Raw genomic sequence first — 27433 nt, forward strand, 5'->3', positions numbered from 1 at the left:
ACTCTTTGTGATTCCACAATTTGCCCTATAGGCAATAAGTATTTCTTATGTCTATATTATATTTACATGGCATGCAGCAAATCACTTCATTAAGCGATCTTCTGTATAAAATATTATCTTAATTAATTAGTCTTATTCTAAGGTCTACATATGTCCAATAATCAGATCAGGTGGTGTTAAACGTTTTAATCAACGCACTTCACTATCACGTCGCATATTTAGCTGATTAGCGAGTACATTGGGATGCACTGACACTCTTTCGAAGTATTTCACACAAACACGTTTAATTGTACTTGTTATTGGTTCTATAGGAATATCGCGTTGTATCACTTTATTTGATATATAGTGCGCAGCATCAACAATGGCACGCAACACTTTATTTTGGAACCGTTGAATGATAGATATATTAGATTTGCTAGCGGTACCCCATAGTTGAATTCCATATGACCAAATAGGCTTGAGTATAGACTCATACAGCAACATCTTGTTATCTAATGATAACTTGGATTTGCGCCCGATGAGCCAATACATTTGATATAATTTCAGTCGAAGTTGTTTTCGTTTATAGAGTATGTGCTTCTTCCAGGTTAGGCGTCGATCTAAATGCATACCAAGATATTTAGCTTGCTCTGCTTGGGGAAGTTGACGATGTTTGATATTCACTGGTGGACATGTTCTTCTACGCAGGGTAAACATTACATGGGTGGATTTTGTTTCATTGACTTTAATGCGCCATGTCTTCAACCATAATTGTATTGGTCCAGGTGGGTTTGAAGGTTTATTGATGCTGTGACTGGATCTTCATGGGATGCTAAGATTGCTCTGTCGTCTGCGTATATTGCCACGGTAGTTATTTTTGTGGTGGGCAGATCCGCCGTATACAAAAGATACACTACTGGACTCAGTACGCGACCTTGCGGAACTCCTGAATATCCCATATATTCGATTAATTTTGTATTAATATTCGATGGATTTAATTCGGTATGTTCATCGCCTTGATTTACAATAAAATGTCTAGTGAGATACGATTTTAGTAACTGATAGTCCGGATGAGGGAGAAATTTCTTTAGTTTAACCTGCAAGCCCGTATGCCATACTTTGTCAAAAGCCTGAGATATATCTAGAAAAGTAGCCGAACAAGATATTTTGGCATTTAGGTCAGTGTTTATTTTGTTTACAAGTCTGTGCACTTGTTCTATAGTCCCATGCTTATTGCGAAACCCAAACTGATGTTCTGGAATAATTTTTCTTTTTTCTATTATATAGTTTAGCTTTAGATTTTAAAATGTCTTTTGTGTTAAAAATATAACTGATTATTTCTTAATTTTTATACAGTTCCTTATTTATTTCTTTCGGTTCGGAAGTCGGTTCAATTTTTTTATTAAAAATATTTTATTGCACGTCAATGTGAAACATTACGCATTCACATTAGAAACCAATGAGTGACGGTGACTAAAGCAATGGCGACTTGGTTACTCCAAGTAATTTCCTCGTTGAATATATTAGTTTTGAATGACTCTCGTATTGATTTAATACGTGGTTCTGGTACCCGTGCGATATTTTCCCCCTTATTAGCGAACGGTTAACTTTTCAACGTGGCATGCAATTTGTAACGTTGAATATGAGATAATCGACGCGGATTCACCGTCATTACCGCCTGCCATTCGGACACAACCGAAAGATGAACTGGCCATCTGGCGAGGACGGAACCAACTATTTAGCCGTCATTATCGACGGTAACTGTGGGAAACTGAGTTCGCGGTGACGTGGACGCGTCGTACCGTCTCAATAATTAGTTGTAAGAAACAGAAACGGCGAATTTGTAGGATACGTTAATCCACAACTATCTCCGGACTTGGTACTATCCTGCATAGAATAAACCATGAAAAAGAAAAAGAAACTATATTGTCTCCCTTTTCTAATGGCGGTACATTCTTTCCGAGTCGATCGGTACAATTCATCAAGTCGAAACATAAAAAAAAGATATTTAGATTTTGTGTTACATTAACAATTTTATAGTAATAATAATTAAATTGTTTTGTTATTCTTGGTAGTTTAACATAAAATGGTTTTAAAATATGGAAGAACGAGGGAAAGTGCAGACTGTAAGGTTATATTCTTAAAGTTTAAAATCCTTCTTCAATTTTTAAAACATTTAAAATTTGTTTAAAACTTCAATTTTATTTATAGTGGGAATATTAGCTGTCAAATTTATAACACATAATTTTCAACGACATGGAATAGGTATCAATGTATGCCAAATTAAATGATAACAAGAACAGAGAAGAAAATGCTTGTTGTGTTGGAAATAATCAAGTCATTAATGAGGTTTGTCCATCAAGAATAGTAGTAAAAATTGTAGTAACTGGTAATAATTAAACATTTATTTTAACATTGTACGGTGATACTATGAAATAATTAAATTTGCTAACAAAAGTTAACTATCAACGACACCCTAATGATCTAATGACAAGGAAAATACAATGCATTATTATATAAGAGTATAAGTAAATAAATTATTGTTTTGTAAAAATAATGATGTATTGACTGATATTTGTTTCAGCTTAAAAGTACGATAATCCATTCATTTTAGGCTATTAAATGTACAATATGTTAGTCGAAAGCTCGAGGTAGTCATTTCATTAATAGGATTTGCGAATCAAGAATAGTAGCGATCATAGTTGAGCATATTTAGAGATTTTTAGGAGAATTTCACTGCTTTCATATATAGTGGGGGCTTTTTCATTTGGTTTTAAATATATTGGCTGTGTTTGATCTAAACGATTTTGGTCTTTACTATGGTAATGTTTTTATATGGTTCTTGGCGTTTTAGAAATTATTTTTATTATTTCATTTTTTTCAATTCATCCTTATATACAGTTTCAACATTAAATCAATTATTTATCAAATTTGTGTATATTTATTTATAATAAATAATGATATTTAATATGATGTTTTTATAAAGTAGAATGGCTGTACATATATTAATTATATTTTTATTATTTCGTTTTATTCAATATTTTTTTAAATAAAATGTGTTATTTCCTAAATTTTACCAATTTTATTTACCTCTTGAACCTATTTATATACGTCAACTTATACTATACATATATATATATATATATATATATATATGTATATATATATATATATATATATATATATATATATATATATATATATATATATATATATATATATATATATATATATATATATATATATATATATCGACATTAAAACTAATAATCACGATAAAAAATTGTGAATAAATAAAGCTGTATGTACGCATGTGCCAAATCCGGAGATAGTTCTGAAGTAACGTATCCTCGAATTCATGCGGCACTTCCTGACAGACGTCGCCACGCCTACCCACTGGCGCCATCTATGTGTACACACTTCGATTTAATTTATTTACACGACAAATAGTTTTTAACTATGTTTTTCTTAGTTTTGCCGATGAGAACCGAAAAAAATGCGAATATATTTCTGGCGTGTCGTAAGTGTCAGAATGGTATAACATTCCTAGAAACTGTTAATTATCAAGAATGTCTTTTAAAAACATGTATATTTTAAACATATCGGGCCTAAAAAGTAGTTTTAAAGTTTTTTTTTAAATTTGGATATATTTTTCGAAATGTTATCTCGGAAATGCGATTTAATCGAAACAAACTTATACTTTTTCAACGAACTGAAAAAAGTTTTGTTCACCATTCGACGAAATGAATGACGAGCATTTTTAAATATTAATGTATGAGCTTAATAATATTAATTATATTCACCAGACAGCACTCTTTGTATCTTTTTGTTTTGGTCAATTGTATCGACATAGCACATCCAGTTATAATATAAAAAATATAAAACAGAGTTTTCATTACGAAATTCAATTAAACATAAAAAGTTTATTTGTATTTCTAGTTATTATTATTTGAATTATATTAAAGCAGTTCTTTTATTTTCAGCATTCTCATGATGAACTACACAGGGATGGTACCCAAACAAGTAAAGTAAGTACAGCAACTAATATAAGGCTACATATTAATGTATTTTAAAACCATTAGGTAAAATACATAAAACCAATCAATAAGTAGCAAATAACCGCTATCCATTGCTATGTACAAACAAGAAAGTTCATGTTTACCATACATAACGTTATTAAATTATTGACATATGGTATATCTATAACATCAAGTGATGTTTTCCCATCAATCGTTTATTTATTTTTCTAATTATATGCCATAGATATTACTACCAGCCCAATAATGGAAAAAGGTAAACATACGTGCCCACTGTAGTTCCCAGTTTCTCACGCTTTTAAATTCAAACAATATCTTCAATCTTCATCGACGTATTGCTTTCCTTTCAAGTACTAAAACCTAGACAAACAATGTGCTACTTAACCGAGGCAGCGTCTTTTATAATCATAGATCGAGTTTATTATTCTTGTTTTCGTCTTTGTAAAATTAAATATTATCTATAAAATATTAAAAACGTTTATACTCAATCAAATCTAAATATTTTTTTTTCATTAAATAGTGTTTCTAATCATCAATTGTTATTTTTTTGCTAGAGTTACTGTTCTTTTCAAACTTTTCTCTATTCTTACGGTACACACCATCGTCTTCAAAAACTATTTATCCCCGAAATATTTTTTATTATATTAATGAAAACAATACTAGGAAACACTTCTAAAGGGAACTGTTACCCAACCGTCGTATTCTCCAAGCCTTGTCCCTTCTGATTACTACCTCTTACTACATATGAGTCAAGACCTGTCTGACAAGCGCCACACCTCCATGAAGATACCAAAAATGAGCCGATTTCTATGGATAGCCTTAAAAATACACCAATCTTTCAAAATCGAACCCGTAAATTGCCTGAGGGAATGATGGAAGATGGGAAAAAGTAGCGGTTCTCAATGGAGTATACTTTGAATAAAATACATTGTACCGATTTTTCACAATAAAGCTTCAAGTAAGAAAAATCTTTAAAACTAACAGGTCAATTGAAAAGTCCCCAGCCTACTACAATAAAACACATTTTTTGGCAAAATTACTTTTTTCATTCAACATAACTCCCTTCAAGGGTAATTATAGTGACACTGATTATAGCGACCCTCCAAATTTTCGATACCATTTTTGTAGTACGATTTGTCCTTTGCTTCAAAATAGGGTCAGTTTCGTCGACCAAAAATTTCTTCCTAGCGAGCATTCTTTTGAGATCTGAGAACAGACGATAGTCTGGGGGCCAGATCTGGAGAATACATTGGCTTAGGAAGCAATTCGAAGCCGAATTCATGGATTTTTTCCATCGTCTTCACTGACATGTGACACGGTGCATTGTCTTGGTGAAGCAGCACTTTATTTTTCTTTAAATGCGACCGTTTTTTGGCGATTTCTCCTTCAAACGGTACAATAACGCTATGTAATAGTCGCTGTTGATGGTCGTTCCTTTTTCAAGGTAGCCAATGAAAATTATTCCATGCGCATCCCAAAATACAGACGCCATAACCTTGCCAGCCGACTGTTGTATTTTGCCACGCTTTGGAGCGGATTCATCGCGTGCTGCCCACTCGGATGACTGTCGATTAGACTTCGGCTCGGGTTTATTAAGCTTGATCATCTTCAGCCACTGCTCCGAATCATCAACTCGTCGTTGTTTGTGGCCAAAAGTGAGCTAGCGCGGCATCCACTTTACACAGAGCTTTCTCATACGCAAATATTCGTGAATGATATGATGTACACATTTAGTTGATATCTTTAGAGTGCCTGCTATTTCATTCAGTTTCAATTTAAGTTCATTCAAAATCATTTTGGGAATTTTTTAAAATGTTTTCGTGGGTAACATCCTCTTTTGTGTGTGCACTGCGTTCGCCGTCTTCACGTCTAATGTGCTCATTTCACCACGTCTAAACTTAGCATACCAATTCTTGATGGTTGATTTTCCTGGGGCAGTGTCCGGAAACTCGGCATCAATCCAAGTTTTTGCTTCAACTATATTTTTTCCCTTCAAAAAGCAATATTTTATCAACACACGAAATTTCATTTTATCCATCTTTTTCACAATAACAAAAGTTGCTTCACTCAAAATGCTAAAATTCACAAACTGATGATCCGAAAACTGTCAAACTTATACACGCATCCTTTGAGGGTTAGGACTAGCTAAAAACATATGGTTTTAATTCTAGTAGCGCCATCTATGTGTCAGGCCGGGGACTTTTTAATTGACCTGTTATTTTGTAGGCCTAATACAAAAGTGACGTTTTAGCGTAGTTCATTGATAATTTTTCCCAAAAAGCTACAGATAAGAAAAATCTTTAAAACCAATTTGTAAGCTTAATACAAAAATAAAATTTTTGCGTTTTCCAATGAAACTCTTTATTAGAACCGACAAAACCGAAATTCCAACAGAACAATACGGACTTGAAATCGGAACCATCTGATCAGATAAAATCTATTTGTATATATACCGTCGAACGTAGAGAAGTCATGGGCATCAATGTGGAAATGGTAACCCAGGCGGATTGAACTTTTTGTTAAGTAATAACATCGCTTAGCCATTACCAGGGCCAAATACGGAATAAATTTGCCTCATAAAATAGAACTTGTAATCATGATTTACATACGTAGAAAAAAACATCGCTTAAAATACAGCTTTAATGGCATAAAATTTGCAAATATTAATAGGGAATGCGGCCTAGTACGAAACTATCGATGTTAAACGGTAATAAATGATAATCGCTCAAATTGCGAAGTTTTTATCGCATAGTTTTTGTTAACGGCCAGCGAGTTTATGTTTTAATTGTTTAAATAAACTTTAACAAGGAAGAGAACAAATTTACATGTTGTATTTGCCCTCCAAATTAGCGGTTAATTAATACGTAATCTTAAAAGTCATCAATTGGTAGGCAAATATTTAATGAACAAAATATATTATAACATACTTTCAGAAAGGAGCGAATTTTTCCAAACGTTTCTTGAACAATTTGGGTAATTATATTAAACAAGTTATTACATTAAAATAAAAGCGAATAGGCTTGTAAACTGTTATTTTATTTACAAGCCATTAACGATACATGCTTTTTATCGAATACTAGCGACCCGCCCCGGCTTCGCACGGGTGCAATGCTGATACTAAATTAAATACACTACAGAAAAAATATGAACGTTGTATATAAAAACATAGCGGCCCGCTCCGACTTTGCACGGGCATAAAATATATATGCCTATGTCACTCAATGAAAACATGATTAAAATCGATCCAGTATTTTTGGTTCATTCATTACTGCCCTTGGCCTGCACGCATTAAATTTGGAGTAAAACAATTCCTCTTCCCCTATACTTACTATGAAGATTTCCTGCTATCTTTGGAATATCTAAATTCATACAATTTTTATTACATTACACATTTTTAAACGCAAATTTTAAATTTGTAATATCTCCGAAAATATTTGTTTAATTTACATGCTGTAAGGAACCATATTGATCTATATTAATTGCACACTGTATTTAAGGTACTTAATTCGATAAGGATTAATGCCGTATTGCTTAAAATAGCTTCGTAAATAAGCCATTTTCTCACGTAAAAAGTAAACAATAAAAATGGTTAATGTGGGTTATCCCTAAAAGATAAACATATACCATCGCGGACTTTTTTGTAGACCTTTTTATGGTGTACAATACTGTAGTACATTAATTTGATCTAACTCGTAGGGTTAGGCAGCGTTTTTGCTAATTGCTAAATAAGCCTAAAAAATAGGTTAATTTACGACATCACGTTAGAAACCTCTAAAATTAGCAATGTTGCCTTAGTATATTATGCATGTACTATACATATAAACCTTCCTCTTGAATCACCCTATCTATTGAAAAAAACCGCATCAAAATCCGTTGCGTAGTTTTAAAGATTTAAGCGCACATAGGGATATAGGGACAGAAAAGGCGACTTTGTATTATACTATGTAGTGATACATTCACCAACTAAAATATACAATACCCTTTATACAATTTCACTTATGGCAAGAATCAAGAAGGTTGCTCTAAAGCATCCAACAGTAATCCATTTTCTTCGGTATCTTTTTCCCATCTTTTTAATGTCCTGGTGAAGTTTCTCATCTTGCTCGTCACATTCTCATAGTTTCCGGGTAGTCGATGTACTTCTAGACTCCCAGAACAACTCAAAGCTTGAAATGTTAGCATTATTTTCACGATTTTTATAGATTTCCATGATTCTAGAAGGTCTTTATGATTGCTCGAAAGCTCTCTGTGGCGTCCTTAAAAGCAATCTATCCTTCTTTTTGAGAATATGTCAGGATGGAAGCTTAGGCACTTTCAAACTATGTATTTGAAGCAATTCCCTTTTTCGTTTCAGACCTGCATTATTTTGAATCAAATTGGTAATAATTGCTTAATAAAAAGAAACAAACAAATATACATAGAATTTATTAAGCCAAACAACATTTTGCGGCGTAGTAAGAACCTTAAGCTATTCTATATTTTATGGTGGTTTCTGAAAAAAAAAGAGAATTTGTCAAGCCACCTTTATACAGTAACGTTATTTGTAAAATTGCAGATCAAACTGTTTTTTCATCATTCTATAAATCATTTTAAGGTTTAGCAACAGACTTGTCATATTTAGTTACTAGTCGTTTCCGACTAACCTACAATTTGTCCTTATGATAACTTAAAACTAGGTATATAACTAGGAGGACCCATCGGCCCTATCTCAGTCTCTGGCGAAATAATGTTTATACATGTCACTGCTGTATTTTTTAATATATGCATCTCACTACGCAACACTACACAATATCACAAGATGGTTTGATTCTTTTAAATCTGTGTCCTGTTCTAGTGGTATCCAAGAGCTGCAATACTCTCATGAGAATGGAGTCTTTCCTCATGCCCCCTTGCAATTATCTTGATTTCTTGACTGACTGTGGCTATCTGAAGGTCTCCATGTAGGTAATCAGTCCTATAGTATTTGGGTGCGCCCACAATACCTCTCAGGACTTTGTTCTGAAAATTTTGTATTTCATTTATGTTACTCTTTGCAGAACATCCCCATAATTGAACTCCGTATGTTCATATAGGTTTCAATATTTGTCTATATAATAGCAATTTATTATGTACTGACAATTGTGATTCTCTTCCAATTAGCCAGTACACTTTCCTATATCTCAAATCCAGTTCATTTCTTTTCTTCTTTATATGTTCCTTCTAGCGAAGTTTTGCATCGAGATTCATTCCGAGATATTTAGCGTTGTTGCTATATGGAATGATAGTATTATTTAATGTTATTGATGCTTCTACGGTCTGTTTATAGGTGAACTGCATATGTACAGATTTACTTTCATTAATAGACTTGTCATATAAATTAGACAATTTGTCGTCTGTTTTTGCTCTTAGAACATTTACTACGCCAATGGTTATTCGAAGAAATCCAGATATAAGTGGCAAAATGACACTCAATGTCACCAACTTGTCACAGCTGCAAAATATCAAACAATTTTATATCCAATAAATTACGACCTGGCATTGTTGATATTTAACTCTGCACATGTATAGTGTTTATGCAGTTTTCATAATTGCATTTTTTTCTAACCGACAATCGAAGTAAATAAATAAATCCATATGTCTTGTATTTATTTTGTTTTGATCTGTTATACGATATGCCATATGTTGTGTGTTAAACACTGTATAGTTTATACAAGAAACTTTAATTAGAATTAACGTTCAACTATTTTGATGTGCCATTTATTCGAACTTCTTAATCTAAATTTGTAGGATATTGTCAAAGTTTTTTGAATCAGACAATATTTTCCTTCTCATTTTATTCTACTTAAAAAGAGACACAATACTGTCTGATCAGTTTGAACACGTAAACGAATGAGCATGTTAAAGTCGTCCGGTTGTCAGACGTATGCAAAATTCTTGAAAGCAACAGTAATAAGAGGTTATAACTCTAATCTATAAACTATTGTGGCTGTATTATTAACTGTTGTTTTTAGATGTACTATAAAGTTAAAATAAATTATATTTGATAACATTTTTGTTCAATTACTTTATTTAGATTAGAATTCTGTTGTATGTCTAAGCCAAATTGAACTAAAACTCAGAGTTGATTCGGCAACATTACGACTTTTTATGTCACAAATTTAAATGACGTATGTACAAAATAACTTTGAATAGACTATAAATACATTTTTCTTGATTTAATAATTACACTGTTTTAACACGGTCGCTATTTCATCTGCAACAAAACTAGTACCGGATATTCTTTCATACTTTCAATTTGCCTGAAAGCTCTCAAAGTGAATTAACTATATTTACCTCTTTTTGTCATTTCTATTATCTTATAAATTCCAATGTTAACTGTTATTTTACTGTTATTAACTTAATTAATTGAGTTTTAGTATTTACTAATTTTTAAATTTAATTAATTAACCAAAACAAATGAAAATTTTCCCAAGGACAATTCCACAACCTCTTCTGTTTTACTATTCCATCTGTCAATAGAAAATCGTGTCTGATGTCCCATATCGGCTAATATCTATATGTCTAATATCGACCCCAACCAAGTTGTTTTGGTGTCAATTGACATTGCAGATAACTATCGTCGCAACTGATTGAACGAAACCATGTTTCTTCAACAGTTAACTGTTGGCAAAGGTAATTCTAACTGTTTTTATCATCACGTTTTTTATCATCATCTAACATTAAAGTTAGTTAGACACACACATGCTTATTGTTTATTGTCAATTATTATCAATATCTATAATATAAGGCTCCCGGGGAATATTTTCCTGTTTAAATGACTTGTAACTTGAGTAGTGATTTTACAAATTGGTTCATCAATCCCAACCTCATGTGCAACGGTGGTACACGAACTAATGTCGAGATACCAAATTTTCGTTTTCAACTTACCAAAATACATCGGTAATTTTAATTTGATGGAATTTACAGAGAATATTGAGTTGATTTTTTAATTGTTTTTCTTTTAATTACAGATGCTGAAGTCGTCTTCATACAATGGCTACGGAGACGCCCTTACAAGTCAACCCAGATCATCCAGAACCACCAACAATGTAGCTGGCACAATGGACCTTAGCTACGTCACTGAGAGAATAATTTCTATGTGGTTTCCGTCGTCGACCACTTCGCATTCTTATCGACAGGGTCAGAGACAGGCCGCTCATATGCTAAGGAACAAACATGGCGATAACTATATGGTAAGTCATTACCGCGCATACTTTAAAACTTACTTGGAACAAGTGCAAATAAATTGACGCAGGCTGCGTTTACCTGTACCGTTGTTCTAACTTCTATGAATTAACATAGAGTGGCAAATTTCAATTTCAAATTGTAGCCAAGAATTCGCCGTTGAAGTCGACGGCATGTTGATAGATTCAAAATTATTCTCGATACTGACAAGAAATATATATTGTTTTTAATCGTATGTATATGAGATGGATTGGAATTTGAGCTGGACGCCTGTGAGTTATATAATTATTACAGATCTTTTTGTTTGTTTATTAACCACTCGGAATTTTTGTATTCTTTCTATATATAGATGTAGGTTTTCAAAATACGAGTGCAGTTTGACAAGTGAGTGATTTTTTGAGTGAGAGATACACTTTTCGACAAAAAATGGTTTTATTTCTAACATACACGAAGCTATATAATCGTGCTAAAAGTGATGAAAAACAGTGTAGTAGCAATGCTAATCTGTGTATCATGGTATGAATCTTGAGGCAAAACTTTAGAAAGGTTAAAACTTTTAAAAAGGTTAGAGTAGTATGCAGCATTAATCGACGCACAGCACTCCCCGCCGGTCCCAGAACAGCGTACACAGAACTTATCCGCGGACCTGGTTGTCTTTGACTGGCACCGCTTTCTTGTTCTTCCTCCACTTTTTAGACGACTTCTTCCTTTCGGGAGTGTAATAGAGTAGCTATATCTCGTCTGTAGTGAAGATTCGCGTTAAAAAACCGTCCCCTCTCCACCTCGTATCGCGTCAGTAAGCGGCGACAAATTATCAACCGCGTTCAACAGTTTAGGAATCCATCGCGCCGTTATTTTGCGATTTGGAAGGTGTCCCTGGATGATAGACCTTACACTACCAATACAGATGCCGAGTTCAGCCGAAATGTCTCGACTATTCATCCTACGGTGCTCCAAAATGAGTCGTTCTACGCGGCGAATGGTATATCTGGTGTGATGCTGGTTCGCGGTCGACGATCATGCGGCTCATTCTCGACGATTTTGCCGCCATCCTTGAATTCTTTGGCCCATTTAAACACGGCAACCATACTCAGGCACTCATTACCGAAGTGATTTCGCAAAAGCAGAGAAATTTCCGTTTTTTAACGCCTTCCCACACTAAAAACGAATGACAATACTTTGCGCTACGGCGGTCGGCACTTGACGTTCACTCATGGTCGTACCACGCGCGTGAAACATGCGCTGCCGATGTAAACTATGCCACACTGTTTGTGAGGGACCCAGCTATCACATACACAAGCCAACACCTTCAAAACATACGTGCACGCCATCTACAGCGTTTGTCTCCATCATATTGAACCACCCTCGTATCATTCCATGGCTTTTAACTACAATTTCTGTTGTGACGGCCTCTTTTGGGCGTTATTGGCACTTTTTTTTATTTATGTAAAAATTAATGACGTTGTTTGATGTTTGTGACGCAGCTTTCTCAAAATATCACAGTAATATATTAACAGATGACACACAAGAGCAGCAGGATTAAAAAATTACTTATTTGTTTACAAACTGCCATCTTACAGTGAAAAAATTCTTCTACATTAACAAATATTCAAAACCTATACCTTTAAACCAGAACACCCCCAAATTACTATCCGCATAGTTACTTAGATGTAACAAAACGACACGCTGATATATATTTATAGATTTTACTGAATACATATACCTTTTTTTGTCGAAAATGTAAACGTTTGAACTCACTTTAAACATACATAAATTAAGTAAAATGCTTTGTGACCTTAACCGCTCGACAAAGTTTGGCACATTTTACTTTTAAATTGTATACATGAATATTTAAGACTGTTAACTGTTCTTCGAAGATATGATAACTGTCGAGTCAATGAAACAATAAAGGAACTCGGATTATTTAGTATAATGGGAAACTATTAGGTCCTTGCTTAATCAAAATATTCATAATTTTCTACAAGTTTTTTCCATTTTTTTGGCAACCTGATGATACCATGTCAAAGAAACAATTTTATCTTGTCAACGATTCAATTATTAATCCATTCTCGCGCTTCTTCATCATTTTGTGCCATGAAATCCTTGTGACATGAAAGCATGTGCCAGCCGGTTTGGCTGGCAAGTACTAATCTATCTCAAAGTTCTTTGAGAGTTTGAACTGGATTTTCGTCCAATAAGCTTTGCATCTCATTGTCTTCGACCATTTTTGGGCTTCAAGGCCATTCTTTCTCAGTGAATACAGATAACACCTAATATTTTATATCAATTTGAGCGCATCCACCATTTTATAATAATCTTAACTAACCAGTTTCCAGCGATTTTAATTAATATTTTTATATTTTTCGCCATATTTTTACTCGATATTTTTTAAGAATTATTTTAATCAGTGTATTTTACACTGAAATATATGTCGTAAGATCTTCGTAACGTGTAGTAGAGCATACCGGCCGTAAAAGGGCCAAAAATTGAACAGCTGGTGAGGTTGTTCATAAATATTACATAACGAATGATGCGGGTGGTTAAACGGCGTCGTCATCATTAAATTATTTCCCTACAGTATGCTTACAAATTAATTAACTTTATTAGATCGCGCTAAGCAACAGTGTTTTGTCTTTTATCTACAGCTTGATTACCTTTCGGTGTTAAAATAGTAGTTCATATGAATAGAATATAATAAGGCAAATAAATATTACTAAAATAAGCTATTTGAATATATCTCCAGTTAATTTGTACTTATTCAGTATTAGAATTACAGTTAATATACTTTAATACATCCCTACAGCATGCTTACAAATTAATTAACTTTATTAGATCGCGCTAAGCAACAGTGTTTTGTCTTTTATCTACAGCTTGATTACCTTTCGGTGTTAAAATAGTAGTTCATATGAATAGAATATAATAAGGCAAATATATGTTACTAAAATAAGCTATTTGAATATATCTCCAGTTAATTTGTACTTATTCAGTATTAGAATTACAGTTAATATACTTTAATAACTTCAAATACATTGAAATACGTCAACATTTTTATTATATCTCATCTTTTAAAGGATTCCATCCTCTAGCAAATTTACTGTTAAAGGACTTGAAACAATTATAACGAGGTAGATTAGCCATTTTAAATTCACTTCAATATTATGAATAAGTTACCTCCTTATTATTTGGAAATTATTAATCACTATGAAAGGAAGACTATGTTGACATTGGATTGACAAACGTTTCACAGTCACTCGAAGTATTCCTTGGTGTAGTCAGATTCGGACTAAGGTATTGCAGCTGAAGCAGTATAGACACAAAAGGTGGATTGAAAGTGCTCAAAGTTCTTTATAAATAACCTATTACAATTAGGGAACATCCATACTTTGAAAAACACTCTTAGTCCATGGATTCTTGACGAATGGGTCGCAGTTAAGGGTTTAAAACCACCAAAGACACACTTAAGTCAGAGTCCATGACCACTAAAAACGGGTTGCAGTTTCTCAGCTATGGACTATTGCAATCTAGAGCCGCCAAACATTCGAAAAACCTCCTAGACATGGTATACGATCGAAATTTGGATAGAAACAGTGTTTTTCAGAAGACCACCAGGAGTTTTTAGAAAAAAGGCAAACTGGTGAACGTCCAGGTGTCTTCTTTCGTTAAATAAAATGATATTTTAAAGTAAATTAAAGTTAAAGCTTTTTTGTTTTTAATCTTTCATATTTTATAACTTATTCGTATGCGCGTGTATAATATAAAAACCTCGGTAAACTACATCTTTCTTGCCGCGATGCCCTTACGTACAGATATATAAGTATACAACCCACCAGACATCTGACAAACATGGCCGTAATTATATGGTTGTCGCTATTTTTCTGCACGCCGTATTATTGTGTGTTAATGTTGCCCTGTAATATGCGTGTACGTACGATGTAAGGAAAAGGAGGTGCTGAGAATGGGTTATAAATAATCGCCGTTATTACCTAGGGCGTCAGGTTCGAACGGGATTTCAGTCTGGAGCGGTGATGACAGAAACAGGAAATCGCTCTGTAGTTAATGTTTTCGTCGGTAAAATGCGTGCAACTTCCGTTTTACAACTCCAACAGAATACGGCAACACTTTGATATTAATTATAGCCTTAGTTACGTACATTTTGTCTAGAATTATTCGATGCACATACGAAAATAGGTGAATACTTAGGCAAATTTTATTTTCAAAAAGTTTAACTATATTGATGATTCTAAAACAAGCCTTGTAGAAATAATCGAGAAGACTAACTAGAGTTTAAACCGGATTGGTCCTTAAAAGTCCATACTGTAGAGTTTGCAACCTTCAGCAACATTCCGTTTCAAATGGATTTGCCGCATGAGAAGTTCACTGTTAAGGAAGTAAAATAAACAATAATGAAAGAAATCAGTGCTAAAAAATCTCCTGGCTTTGACTTAGTTACTGGAAAAATCTTATAGGAGCTCTCTGAAAAGTTCAAGTTAATAACATTCATATTTAATGCCATGATAAGACTTAATTACTTTCCTAGAACTTGGAAAGTGGCTGAAATCATTATGAGAAATATTATTCCCGACCACTAATTCGGCTTCCTCAATAAAGACGGAACAGTAGAACAAATACACAGATTAGTCAACCAAATTAGCAAAAACATAAATGATAAAAATATTGCTCCGCTGCATTTCTCGATATATCTGAAGCTTAGTACTAAACTGTGGGGTACTACTAGTAAATCAAACATAGCTATCCTTAAGAGGTTCCAGAATAATGTATTGCGAGTCATCGTCGATGCCCCATATTACGTCTCTAGCAAATTAAATAAACGCAATAACCCCTTAGAACTTATAACGAATGTGATTCAAAGTTTTAGTGCAAAGCACTTTGAAAGAATCATATAGCATCCCAATGTACTCGCCAAACAGTTAAATTTGCGCGATGACAGTGAAATGCTCAAGGGCTCAAGTGCATACTACCATACAAACTGATTAATAAGCACATAAAATATGATATAACAATCTCTAGAATAAGTTAGAATAGTTTTTGGAATAAGTGAGGATAGACTTTAGAATAAGTTGTAATAGTCTAAAGATTTAGGTAATTTTGTACTACAGATCACTTACTGAAGCGATTTTCTGCATGTCAATATAGTTATATATATTGTATAACGGAAATAAGAATAAAAGACCTAATTGTAATAAAATGGAATCTAGCATAAACAAAATAATATTAAACAATAATAATTATCATGCATTAGAATAAGAATATAAAACACCTTAATAAGGCTCGTAATAAAATATTGTACGAGGAAAATGTTAATAATGAAACAAGTAAGATGAATAAAAAGAAAAATTATAGAACAATACGCTTATTGGCAACTTGTGTCCATAGGACTAGGAAAGGAACAAAAAGAATTAGTGGAATGGAATGTGTAGACATGAATCTGACACGGACTGTATACTTCAGGTCCAATACCTCTAGTGTTAAGTCATTCCGAAATTCCGTTCTATAACTTTACAAGAACGCACTTTGTTATAAGGAAATACACTGAAATGAAACCAAAATAAGTTTAAAAATACATTAGATGTAGCAGTAATTAATTTCAAAAATTAATAATCCATTATTTGTAGCTCTTTTGTTAATTGTGACGATATTTTCAGGTTTTCAACTTATCGGAACCCAAGAGGGCGTTGAGGAACGAGCACAAATTCGTAAAAGAAGTCGGATGGACACCGAACTTAGCACCGCCATTAGAAAGATTATGCAGCGTGTGCAAGGACATCGATTCCTGGTTATCCAAAGACCAACACAGGATAGCTGTACTTCATTCCAGGTAAATAAGAAAGACTTATGGCTGGTAAAATCAACTTTAAATCATTTTGAAATCAAGTAAACCTTAGTAAACCATTCTAGTATTATTGGCATTTAACAAATTTACTTAGTACTACTTATTACTTATCATTTCTCTGATAAATAAAACATGAATTAAGAATAATTTTATTCAAAATAACGACGATAAATTAATTAATTTTTCATATCCACTTTAGCGCTACATTCCTAGTAATACTTAAAAGGTATTTTATCAGTATGGTATTGGAGATATATTTTTCACATATCCTAAGTGAAAGTAAATGAACCTATTTCTCATGAGATTGTAGTAAATTCCGATGGCCACGTATTTGATTCATAAAATTGTTCTACGCCTACTTCGATTTATCGTGCACTATAATCCCCATAGAGTTAAACCGACACCAGGCGTGTTTATCTTTATCTTTGATTATCTCTAAGACGTGTAGCTATGCCGCAATAGGCTTTAGATTAAGATTGTGAGAAATTATATTGGGCCTTTTAATAATGAGTCATTTTTATATATAAAAAGAGAAACAGTTACATTTTAATCAACAGCATCTTTTCGGTCTATTCATAATTTTAAATTATAATTTACTGCTTACATAATTGATTGATATTTGCATAATGGTTGTTTTTCTTTTTATTATTGGTGTCGTCAAATTAAAAAGTACTGAACAATTTTATATAACAGTATAAAAAATAATATATACTTAAAATGGAAAAGATAATTAACACATGGACTGAAAAGTCCCGGGCCTAATACATAGATGGCACTCGTTTGATTGTATTCGCCACTTTTTCAGTTAGTACTAACCTTCAAAAGAAAGCTGTTAAAATCTCATGATATTCTACTCCTAAGTTTTTCAGTGATTGTGGACACTATCAGTAGTGACACAATTTTTGTTATTTTCAAAACAATGTATAAAAAACCATTTCGTGTTTTAATTTTATACTGCTTCTTGATGGGAAAATACCGCTCAATCGAAGCAATGGCTTGAAAATTGTTATAAGGACTCCATTCAATCATGAATAACAATGAAACGTTGATTTGCTGACTTCAAACGTGGTGCCAGTGATACCGATGATGCAGAACGCCGTGGACGACCAAATGAGGTGGTAACACCAGAAAACATTAAAAAATCCACAAAATCGTAAAGATATCAGAAGAACTTGTTGGTTTTATATTGCATAAGCTGTTGACTATGAGAAAGCTCTGTTCAAAGTGAGTGCCGCGTTTGCTCACTGTTGACCAAAAACAAGAACGTGTAGATGATTCTGAGCAGAGTTTGGTCATGTTTAAACGTAAGAAACCAGAATTTTTGCGTCGATATGTGACAATAGATGAAACGTGGATCCATCACTTCACTCCAGAATCAACATCTGAGTGGACAACAACTGGTGACAGGCCTATTTTGAGGCAAAAGATAAATTGTTCTACAAACGTGGTATTGAAATGTTTGAACAATGACTGTGTGTCTCTTGATGGAGATTACATTCATCAATAATGCCAATTTTAAACAAAAATCACGTTTTTTTTTGTTAGGTCTCGGACTTTTAAGCCCATTGTGTCCTATTTATTACCAATAATTTAATATATGCCGTTATTTTAATGTATTGATGTGAATTTGATTTAATTTACTGCACACTTTGATGTTTTTTTGTGGAGGAAAAACAAAAAATATGTAATGCTGATACAACATAACTAATCTTTGAAGGTTATGCTGTTGACTAACTACGATATGATGCTTTACATTGAACAATTTTATCATAACTTACTGAGGATATCTTGTTTTTTGTAAAGACCAATAATATACAACGTTTAATAAATTTGTTTCAAACATATTATACAATTTCATAATATATTTCAACAGTACTCTTAATTATTCCAAATTTATAAAACATTTTCACGTGATTTTTCAAATGAAATATAACATTTATTTTTTTAAATTAAAACTTTTCATCGTCGTATTTACATTTGTTAAATAATAAAAATTTCGACATATTGTTCTGTTTTTCTGCCAATTTTCGTTGTTCGTATATATGTATTTTTATACATTTACCTCAGGTAAACATCTAAACATTTTTGTTGAAAATTAAAAGTATATTTTGTTTTCGAAATATTCAGCATCCAATCAGATATTAATGATTTTATTATAACTTAAATGTATTACTTAATTTCTACAGATTTTTTTCTGAAATTAACTTCACTGATATTTTTATATATGAAATAAGTATACAAAAAATTTTATGTTATTTTTAATTATTTATATATCAGGATGTTGGATATTATTTATAGATAGAATTATTGATCAAGCAATAATGAGTCCAATAATTGTATATCTATAAAACAGATTTACTTTTATTATTATTAAATATTTCATAAAGTAATTATAAAAAAAAACAACATATTTAGATTTAAGACCAATATTTAACTTATTGCGAAGGTTTAAAATATATATTTCGTTTTTGTCTTTTTCAGGGGATCAAAAGATAAAGTTGGTATTATTGTGGCTGCTTATATGCACTATTCCAGTATTTGTGGGACAGCTGAGCAGGCCTTAGACCGATTCTCAATGAAAAAATTCTTAGACGACAACGTCGGACCATTAAAATTACCTTCAAACAAACGGTATGATATTTTACAACGAGCTGTAGAGTCTATTATTAACGTTTGATGTTATTTCTTGTAGATATGTCGACTATTTTGCTGGCTTGTTATCGCGAAGTATTAAAATGAACGCTGCTTCGCTATATTTGACACATGTGACGGTAGTTGGGGCGCCGGCCTTCAAAAATGGAGGGTGTCAAGCATTTTTGAAACTCTACGAAGGGCATAACCCAGTATATACATCAGGTAAGCAATCCATTATTTGTCCAAGCATTTATCGTTGTTTTGTACTATATATAATTACATTTTCAGGAGTTTATAGTGTGTCGAATGGGATATCTCAATTCACCGTGAACATCGCAACGGTGGAAAGGAAACAAGGGTTAGAGCTTCGTGGGGATATTCTGATCAAATGTTATCACAGGGGTTATGGGAATCAGCGAGAAACGATATTCGCCTGTCAATTCCATACATGTGCGGTGGCTGATAATACACTCAGTTTCACACGTCAAGAATTAGACATTGCTTGCAATGGTAAGTAGTGATAATTTACTTAATTCAACCATCTTTATTGTTTGATGTAACCATCAAGGATTGATATGCTTAGTTTAGACGTGGTGAAATGAGCAGCGAACACGGTGAACGCAGTGGACGCCCAAAAGAGGTTGTTACCAACGAAAACATTTAAAAAATTCACAAAATGATTTTTAATGACCATAAATTGAAATTTAATGAAAGAACAGACACTCTAAATATATCAACTGAACGTGTACATCATATCATTCACGAATATTTGGGTATGAGAAAGCTCTGTGCAAAGTGGGTGCCGCGCTAGCTCTCATTTGACCAAAAACAACGACGAGTTGATGATTCGCACCAGTGTTTGAAGATGATCAAGCGTAATAAACCCGAGTTATTGCGTCGATATGTGACAATGGATGAAACATGGGTCCATCATTTTACTCCGAAGTCCAATCGACAGTTATCCGAGTGGACTGCACATGATGAAACTACTCCAAAGCGTGCGAAAACGCAACAGTCGGCTGGCAGGGTTATGGCGTCTGTATTTTGGTATGCGCATAGAATAATTTTCGTTGACTACCTTTAAAAGGAAGGACCATCAACAGCGACTATTTCATAGCGTTATTGGACCGTTTGAAGGACGAAATCGCCGAGAAACGGCCGCATTTGAAGGAAAAGAAACTGCTGCTTCACTAAGACAATGCACCGTGTCACAGGTCAGTGAAAACGATGGCAAAAATCCATGAATTGGCCTTCGAATTGCTTCCTCATCCACCGTATTCTCCAGATCTGCCCGGCGACTATTTCCTGTTCTTAGATCTCAAAAGAATGCTCGCTGTGCAGAAATGTTCATCGAATGAAGAGGTGATCGCAGAAACTGAAGCCCATTTTGAAGCAAAGGACAAATCGTACTACGAAAATAGTATCTAAAACTTGGAGGGTCGCTATAATCAGTTTATCACCCTTCAAGGGAATTATGTTGAATAAAAAAACTAATTTTGCCAAAAAAAATGTGTTTTACTATGGTAGGCCGGGGACTTTTCAATTGACCTGTTACATCATTACAATTTTCATTACAATTACAACAATAAATAAATTGCGATATCATGGCCCAGACAAACGACTCCCAAACACTTGATTGATACCAACAACATTAAATGTAAACACGGTCACCGCTATTTTTATCTTTTGCATCAAACCTCTGGAACCACTTAACAGATCCATTAAAACCGGGCAAGAGTGAGAGAGCGACCTTTTTGGCAACGGTAATTAGTCAAATATGTCACGACGATAAGCCGCATTGTAATTTCGCAAATAATTGACGATAAAACCCGGTATCTTATCTCTGTGTAACGCAGAAATACGTTACAAAAAATCGAATAAACGCTCTCAGTCGCTCTTCGTTTCTTAACACCTGTTGGAAACTATAGCAGTCGGCGTTATCCCCGGGATTTATCGGACAATCAGTTAATGAATTGTAAGTTATATAACAATTAAACGCTTTTTTAATTGCCACATTTATCACGCGATGATGTCGAAATTGTGATATGTAATAATCGGAGCTCTTTTGTGTGTTATTATCAGTTTTCATGTTTTTATTTTAAGAAAATAGTGTATATTGAACTACCAGGGTTATTGGGTAAATATATAAAACAAGAAAAACTATATACGAGGGTTGCTATTTACATTTTGATCGTAATAATGGAAATAAAGTAAACCGTCGTTTAAAAGTTATCTTATTTATTATGGTTTCAATTTGTTTTATCTTCTCAAACATTAAGTTGCTTCAACACCTCAAAATAAACTTGCGTTTTAACAATGATGTCATTTTGTTTAGTTTCTAATTAAAGAAAACTAAAACACTTATTATTAACTTATTTCTGTGATCATATAAATTCAAAAACTATACTAACAAATTATTCACGAACAAGTTCAAATCCATTGGTATTGCATATATTTTTAATTAGATTAAACATATAAAGAGAAGCAGATAATTTTACTTTATTAAAACCACTTGTAACTTGTAGACATTGATTTAGATGCTTTAAAAATAATGTCTAAATTTGAAGACAAGAAACTGGAATATTTACTTTACTAATTTTAGTATTTTGGTCTAGAAAATTGATAAAAAAAGATCTGTTTTTGTTGTTGTTCTTTCAAAGCTTAACTCTATAAAAATATTCCCGTAAGAGGATTTTTCAAAATTTAAATTTCTCTCGAAGTTATAGCTGTTTTACTGACGCAGTATCTAAAAGTGAGTTTGGTTTGAGCCTTCTATATACATTTTGCTATCATATCAAAATACAACAAAATTCAATTAAATCGTTTTTCGCTAAACTACGGTTGTTGGAAGAACTAGATTTTTTTATTTTAGAAGTTTATCAAGATCATATATGTTATTCCTAATTATTCCTATCAAACTTAAAAACACTTGTAGAATAGAATAAAATGTAAAACTACAGTAATTTTAGAACACAACTAGTAAATTTTATGATAATATAAGTCCTCTTTCAGCATTTCAATAACAATGTACATAACGTTGCATACTAAACATAGCTATATTTATTTTAAAATGTAAATATGTTATAGAGGTAAATATCACAAGATAACACAACCTAAGATCAAGCCAAGTCACAGAATTATGCAAGTAATGAGAGAAAAATATTAATAATAATAATAATAAGTTAGGTGCTTGTATGTATTTTATCTGCGATTGATATTTTTTTATTGCACTTACTGGTTCCACAATCTGCCCAATAGGCCAGTTTTACCGTCCAACTTTTAGCAAACGTTTTAGTCTACGCACTTCACTATCACATTACATATTTAGTTGATTAGCGAGTATATTTCGAAGTACTTCACACAAACACGTTGAATTACACTCGCTAGAGGTTCTAGAGAAATATCGCAAAACATCACTTCATTTGAAACATAGTAGCAGCAACAATGGCACGCAACACTTTATTTTGGATCCATTGAATGATGGATATATTAGATTTGCTAGCGGTAACCCATAGTTGGATTCCATATGACCAAATAGGCTAGAGTATAGACTCATACAGCAATACCTTGTTATCTAATGATAACTTGGATTTGCGCCCGATGAGCCAATATATTTCTTATAATTTAAGTCCAAGTTGTTTTTTGTTTAGATAGTATGAGCTTCTTCCAGGCTAGGTGTCGATCTAAATGCATACCAAGATATTTAACATCCTCTGCTTGGGGGAGTTGACAATGATTGATATTCACTGGTGGACATGTTCTTCTACGCAGGGTAAAAGTTATATGGGTGGATTTTGTTTCATTGGCTTTAATGCGCCATGTCTTCAACCACAGTTGTATTTGCTACAGGTGGATTTGTAGGTTCATTGATGCTGTGACTGGATTTTCATGCGATGCTAAGATTGCTATATCGTCTGCGTATGTTGCCACAATAGTATTTTTGTAGTGAGTAGATCGGCTGTATATAGCAGATATAGTATTGGACACAGTTTCAGGAGTTATTCTGCAGCACCTTGCGGAACTCCTGAATATATTGGATGTAATTCGGTATGTTCATCGCCTTGGTTTTGGTTTCGTTGTGGAAACGTGGTGGTTTAGATGTCAGTGACAAAGAACAACATTTCAAGAGTTATTGGACCAAAACCCAGTCTAAACGTTTATAGACATTACCAAATTGGCTACTACACCAAATGAGCTTAAATAATATTTTCAACCAATTTCAATATCGCGGTTTCAGTCTTGCCAGGTAAAAAAAAAAGTTTTTTTGTGGCGTAATGTGTGGCGATAAAAAGTGAATATACTGCAATAATTTCAAGGCAAAAAATCATGGGTTAGTCCAAGAGACTCATCCATATCAACATTGAAGCAAAATAATTATGGTCATCAAAATCTTGCACGGCATCTGGTGGGATCCGCAACGTGTGGTATATTATGAACTGTTAAAACCGAATGAAACCGTTACTGCAGATGTCTAGTGACATCAAAAAACACCAGTTGTAGCCAGTAACAGAAACAAAATCATCGTCTTGTGAAGCAACATACTTTTTTCGAGCCGGTATACCTATATTGTTAGATAGATTGCAAAAAAATTAAATAAACGATCCGTATGCATTGAATAATCTAATAAATTCTATTAAAAGTGAAAAATGTGATATTTCGTAGACCCATTATAAGCCTGATGATGATGACATGTTGTTTACAGATTCCAGATTCCCTGTTGATGGGGCTGTCCAGCTTCATTTCTCTTCAGGACCCGATGCCAGGTACCCAGTGCCGGCACCTACCCCAGCAGTGCCGTACACTAGCCTCAATGATGATCCAGTCGTGCGAGCTAATAGTCCATTCAACGGACAAGAATTCGACGACGATGAAGATTCAGATTCAGGTGAATAACATATACTTGATATCATATCTAAACGCACTTTGAATATATTCAAGTAAAACTATTAATTTTCGCGATTCTTTCTGTCATTCATTGGATATTATTCTTTCTACATTGATAGCAATTTTATATACGAAGATGCCATATTGTGAAAATACTTTTCGCCACCCAGAGCGCTCCCCCAGGGTACGGTATTGCGTGTATAACCGATTAATATCCCACGGCGGCCGCCTCTTAAATTTACAACTTGCTCGCAATTCATAACGGAAGGCACCGGGTGTCGAAACGGTATGACAGAAGAGGACACGAAGTTTCCGACGAAAATTTATCAGATGATGCAAATGAGACCCGCTGCGCTCTCGGTTTGGGAGTCGTGATTTCGTTTTTAAGCCGTTCCGCATACCATATTCGCATATTGATAAATTTTTAACGGACTTCGAAAAAGAAGGAGGTTCTATGATCGGCTGTAATTCTTAAGAGTGAATTTCCAAAGTGGTTCCATTGGAACAAATGTAGAATCTACGCACGTACAAAGTTTTCACATATTTTTTATCTAAAGTAATCAGATATTTGTATATAATGTTATTGCAGAACTGAGGTAATGGAAGACCAGAAGTCGTTCAGTGCAAAAACCGTTCAGTTTGCTTTTTAAACACTAACCATACGATATGAGAAGCCGCAGAAATATTGCAGGCAGTTCCTTCTATAGCCCAAATAATACAAAAATAATAATATAAATTTTTGTTGCTCGTACAGACTTCAAAATGATCACTCGGTAGTAGTTAAAATAATATTGTAAATAGATAAATAGGTTTAGGTAAGTATTAAGCTAAATTGCGTGTATATAGTAGAATATAAAATACGTGTAGTAGATAGGATAAATAAGGTTTTTGTTTATCTTTATTTAGTTATTACAACGATTATTATGTACATATTTTACTTTAAAACGTTTTTTTTTCTGTGTTAAAAATCTAAGTTTCATTATTTTTTAATTTTTAGTGAGTTCGTTATTTATTTTTTGGAATCGGTTTAATTTTTTTTTAAATATTTTTATTACTTGCGTGTTATATTTTATTGGTTTCTTCGTCAAGTGTATATGATGTCAATGTTAATTTAGTTTATACTTTTCATTTCATTTTCATCGAAAAAAGCTAAAAAATTGTGATTATATGCAAAAGCAAATCAAGTGAGACCGCTGTGTATTACATAAAAGAATATGTGTATTTTTAGTGTTTACATCGATAATATCAAAATCCTGAATTCGTTAATGATTCGATGGTATTTCTAGGAAATATTTTCCAAGCTTTGTCTATACGGTGTTAATGTATGTAATAGTCGAGCGCAAGTAATATATCGTTTCGAATATCAATTGCCACTTAACAATCGGAGATAAAATGAACGTGTATAGGATTGGATCGATTAACAGTGTAAAATAAAATTGTTTTACTTACACAACCGACTGTTTGCGGTTGTTGCTGCTTGTAATTTGTAACCTATTTTCTTAACATTTGGTTTGTTTGTTTCCTAATCATATAATGATGCCGTTCGTTTCGTTTTGTGCCTCGCTAGTTGTTATTCGGATATTTGCATACACGAAACCTTGCCTATGTATGTGTGTTTTTTTAGTACAATGGTAGGCTGAAAAGTAATGCATAGATGAATTCATCCAGTGTATTTAACTATGTGCTATACGAAGAAGAAACGAAGAAAATTACGTGAAAAATCTGTAGAAATTGTAGTTTCTTAGAATAGGGAAAGAAAATCAGTTTTTCAAGTGGAATTAGAAGAAAAGACATTACTCACAAGTAGTATATATGCAGCTGATTACATTTACTAAACCACCTTCAAGCTCCACTAGTCGTAACAAAGCCATTACAGTCACGGCTTCACTGCATAGACAATAAATTATAGATGCGGAAAAAAAATTAATGAAAAGGAAAGAGTACCAAGAGCAAAGGGGCAGAATTGTGAAAAAAAAATGAAAAGAGCAGGAAACATCAAAAATAAAGGCAATCGGCTAAAGAAATGGTTTTCTGACGAAGAAACATTTGATAAGGGCAAAAGTCGATGAAGATAGCGAAAATGGTGATGCTGATTACAGGGAGAAAATGGATAGGATACATCAGATGTTTCAAATGCATGCATGAAGATTGCGTAGAAAATCTAGGACCTAAATTAGTTAACCCAGTTAGATTATTATAATATGATTATTGAGTTCTAACTTTATATAATTATTATGAATGAACAAAAAATATTTTTATATTTTGATCTTTTATATTAAAACTGTTTTTAATACAAAATACAGAATTTGCAACTGAGTTTACAAGTTGTTGATTATTTTTAAGAATAAAGCAGTGCTATACCTAATGTTTGAAGTTTTATTTATTTATTTTTTCTACAAGTTTTTAACGAGGCAATATTTGGTGATTAACACTACCCAGTGATTGACAATGAGTCACAATATTTTGCTGTTTGGTTTGTTATTTTATTGAATATAATGTGTTGTTCTGATTCTTACTTAGTTCAAAGTTAATAGTGATGCATTCAAGATTCGCAGGTATTAGAAATGCTGAAACAACTGAAATTGCTTTTCCAGGTACAGCTTCAAAATTACAAAGTTGAATAGGATAAATTGAATATCGTTAGTAGTGTAGTGGTGTTTATATTATGTAACCGTTATGTATTGAAGTTATATATAAAAGTGGCTGGCAGGGGTGTTACCCGAAGACGAGGCTTGGACAGTCGGTGGTGGCACGTCTGAACTAAACTATGCTAGATATTTGTTATCATGTACTGGATGGCGCTGCTGGTACCCCGCCCATGTTCAGCATCTGGGTATTTCGTAGA

At 33.2% G+C, this 27433-nt stretch overlaps 1 protein-coding gene and 1 long non-coding RNA gene across 31 annotated transcripts in view; both read left to right on the plus strand.

Annotated features, from left to right (window-relative positions):
* by (focal adhesion protein tensin) overlaps positions 1–27433 on the plus strand; it is a 449419-nt gene that overhangs the window by 349333 nt on the left and 72653 nt on the right. For all 30 annotated transcript variants that reach the window (XM_076414748.1, XM_076414751.1, XM_076414757.1 and 27 more), the window contains 7 exons: positions 3963–4007; positions 11006–11227; positions 16883–17055; positions 19552–19701; positions 19763–19926; positions 19993–20214; positions 24407–24589. In XM_076414748.1, coding sequence (XP_076270863.1) covers positions 3963–4007; positions 11006–11227; positions 16883–17055; positions 19552–19701; positions 19763–19926; positions 19993–20214; positions 24407–24589 — 1159 coding nt within the window. The remainder of the gene's footprint in view (positions 1–3962; positions 4008–11005; positions 11228–16882; positions 17056–19551; positions 19702–19762; positions 19927–19992; positions 20215–24406; positions 24590–27433) is intronic.
* On the plus strand, positions 20612–21103 carry LOC143202864 (uncharacterized). The gene is made up of 3 exons (XR_013007239.1): positions 20612–20751; positions 20822–20918; positions 20990–21103. It is a non-coding gene; the product is annotated as an uncharacterized LOC143202864 (long non-coding RNA).

The sequence above is a fragment of the Rhynchophorus ferrugineus genome, unplaced genomic scaffold (assembly GCF_030347505.1).
Source record: "Rhynchophorus ferrugineus isolate W39M unplaced genomic scaffold, kcgeb_rfMv2 rfM9, whole genome shotgun sequence".
Classification (NCBI taxonomy): Eukaryota; Metazoa; Arthropoda; class Insecta; order Coleoptera; family Curculionidae; genus Rhynchophorus; species Rhynchophorus ferrugineus.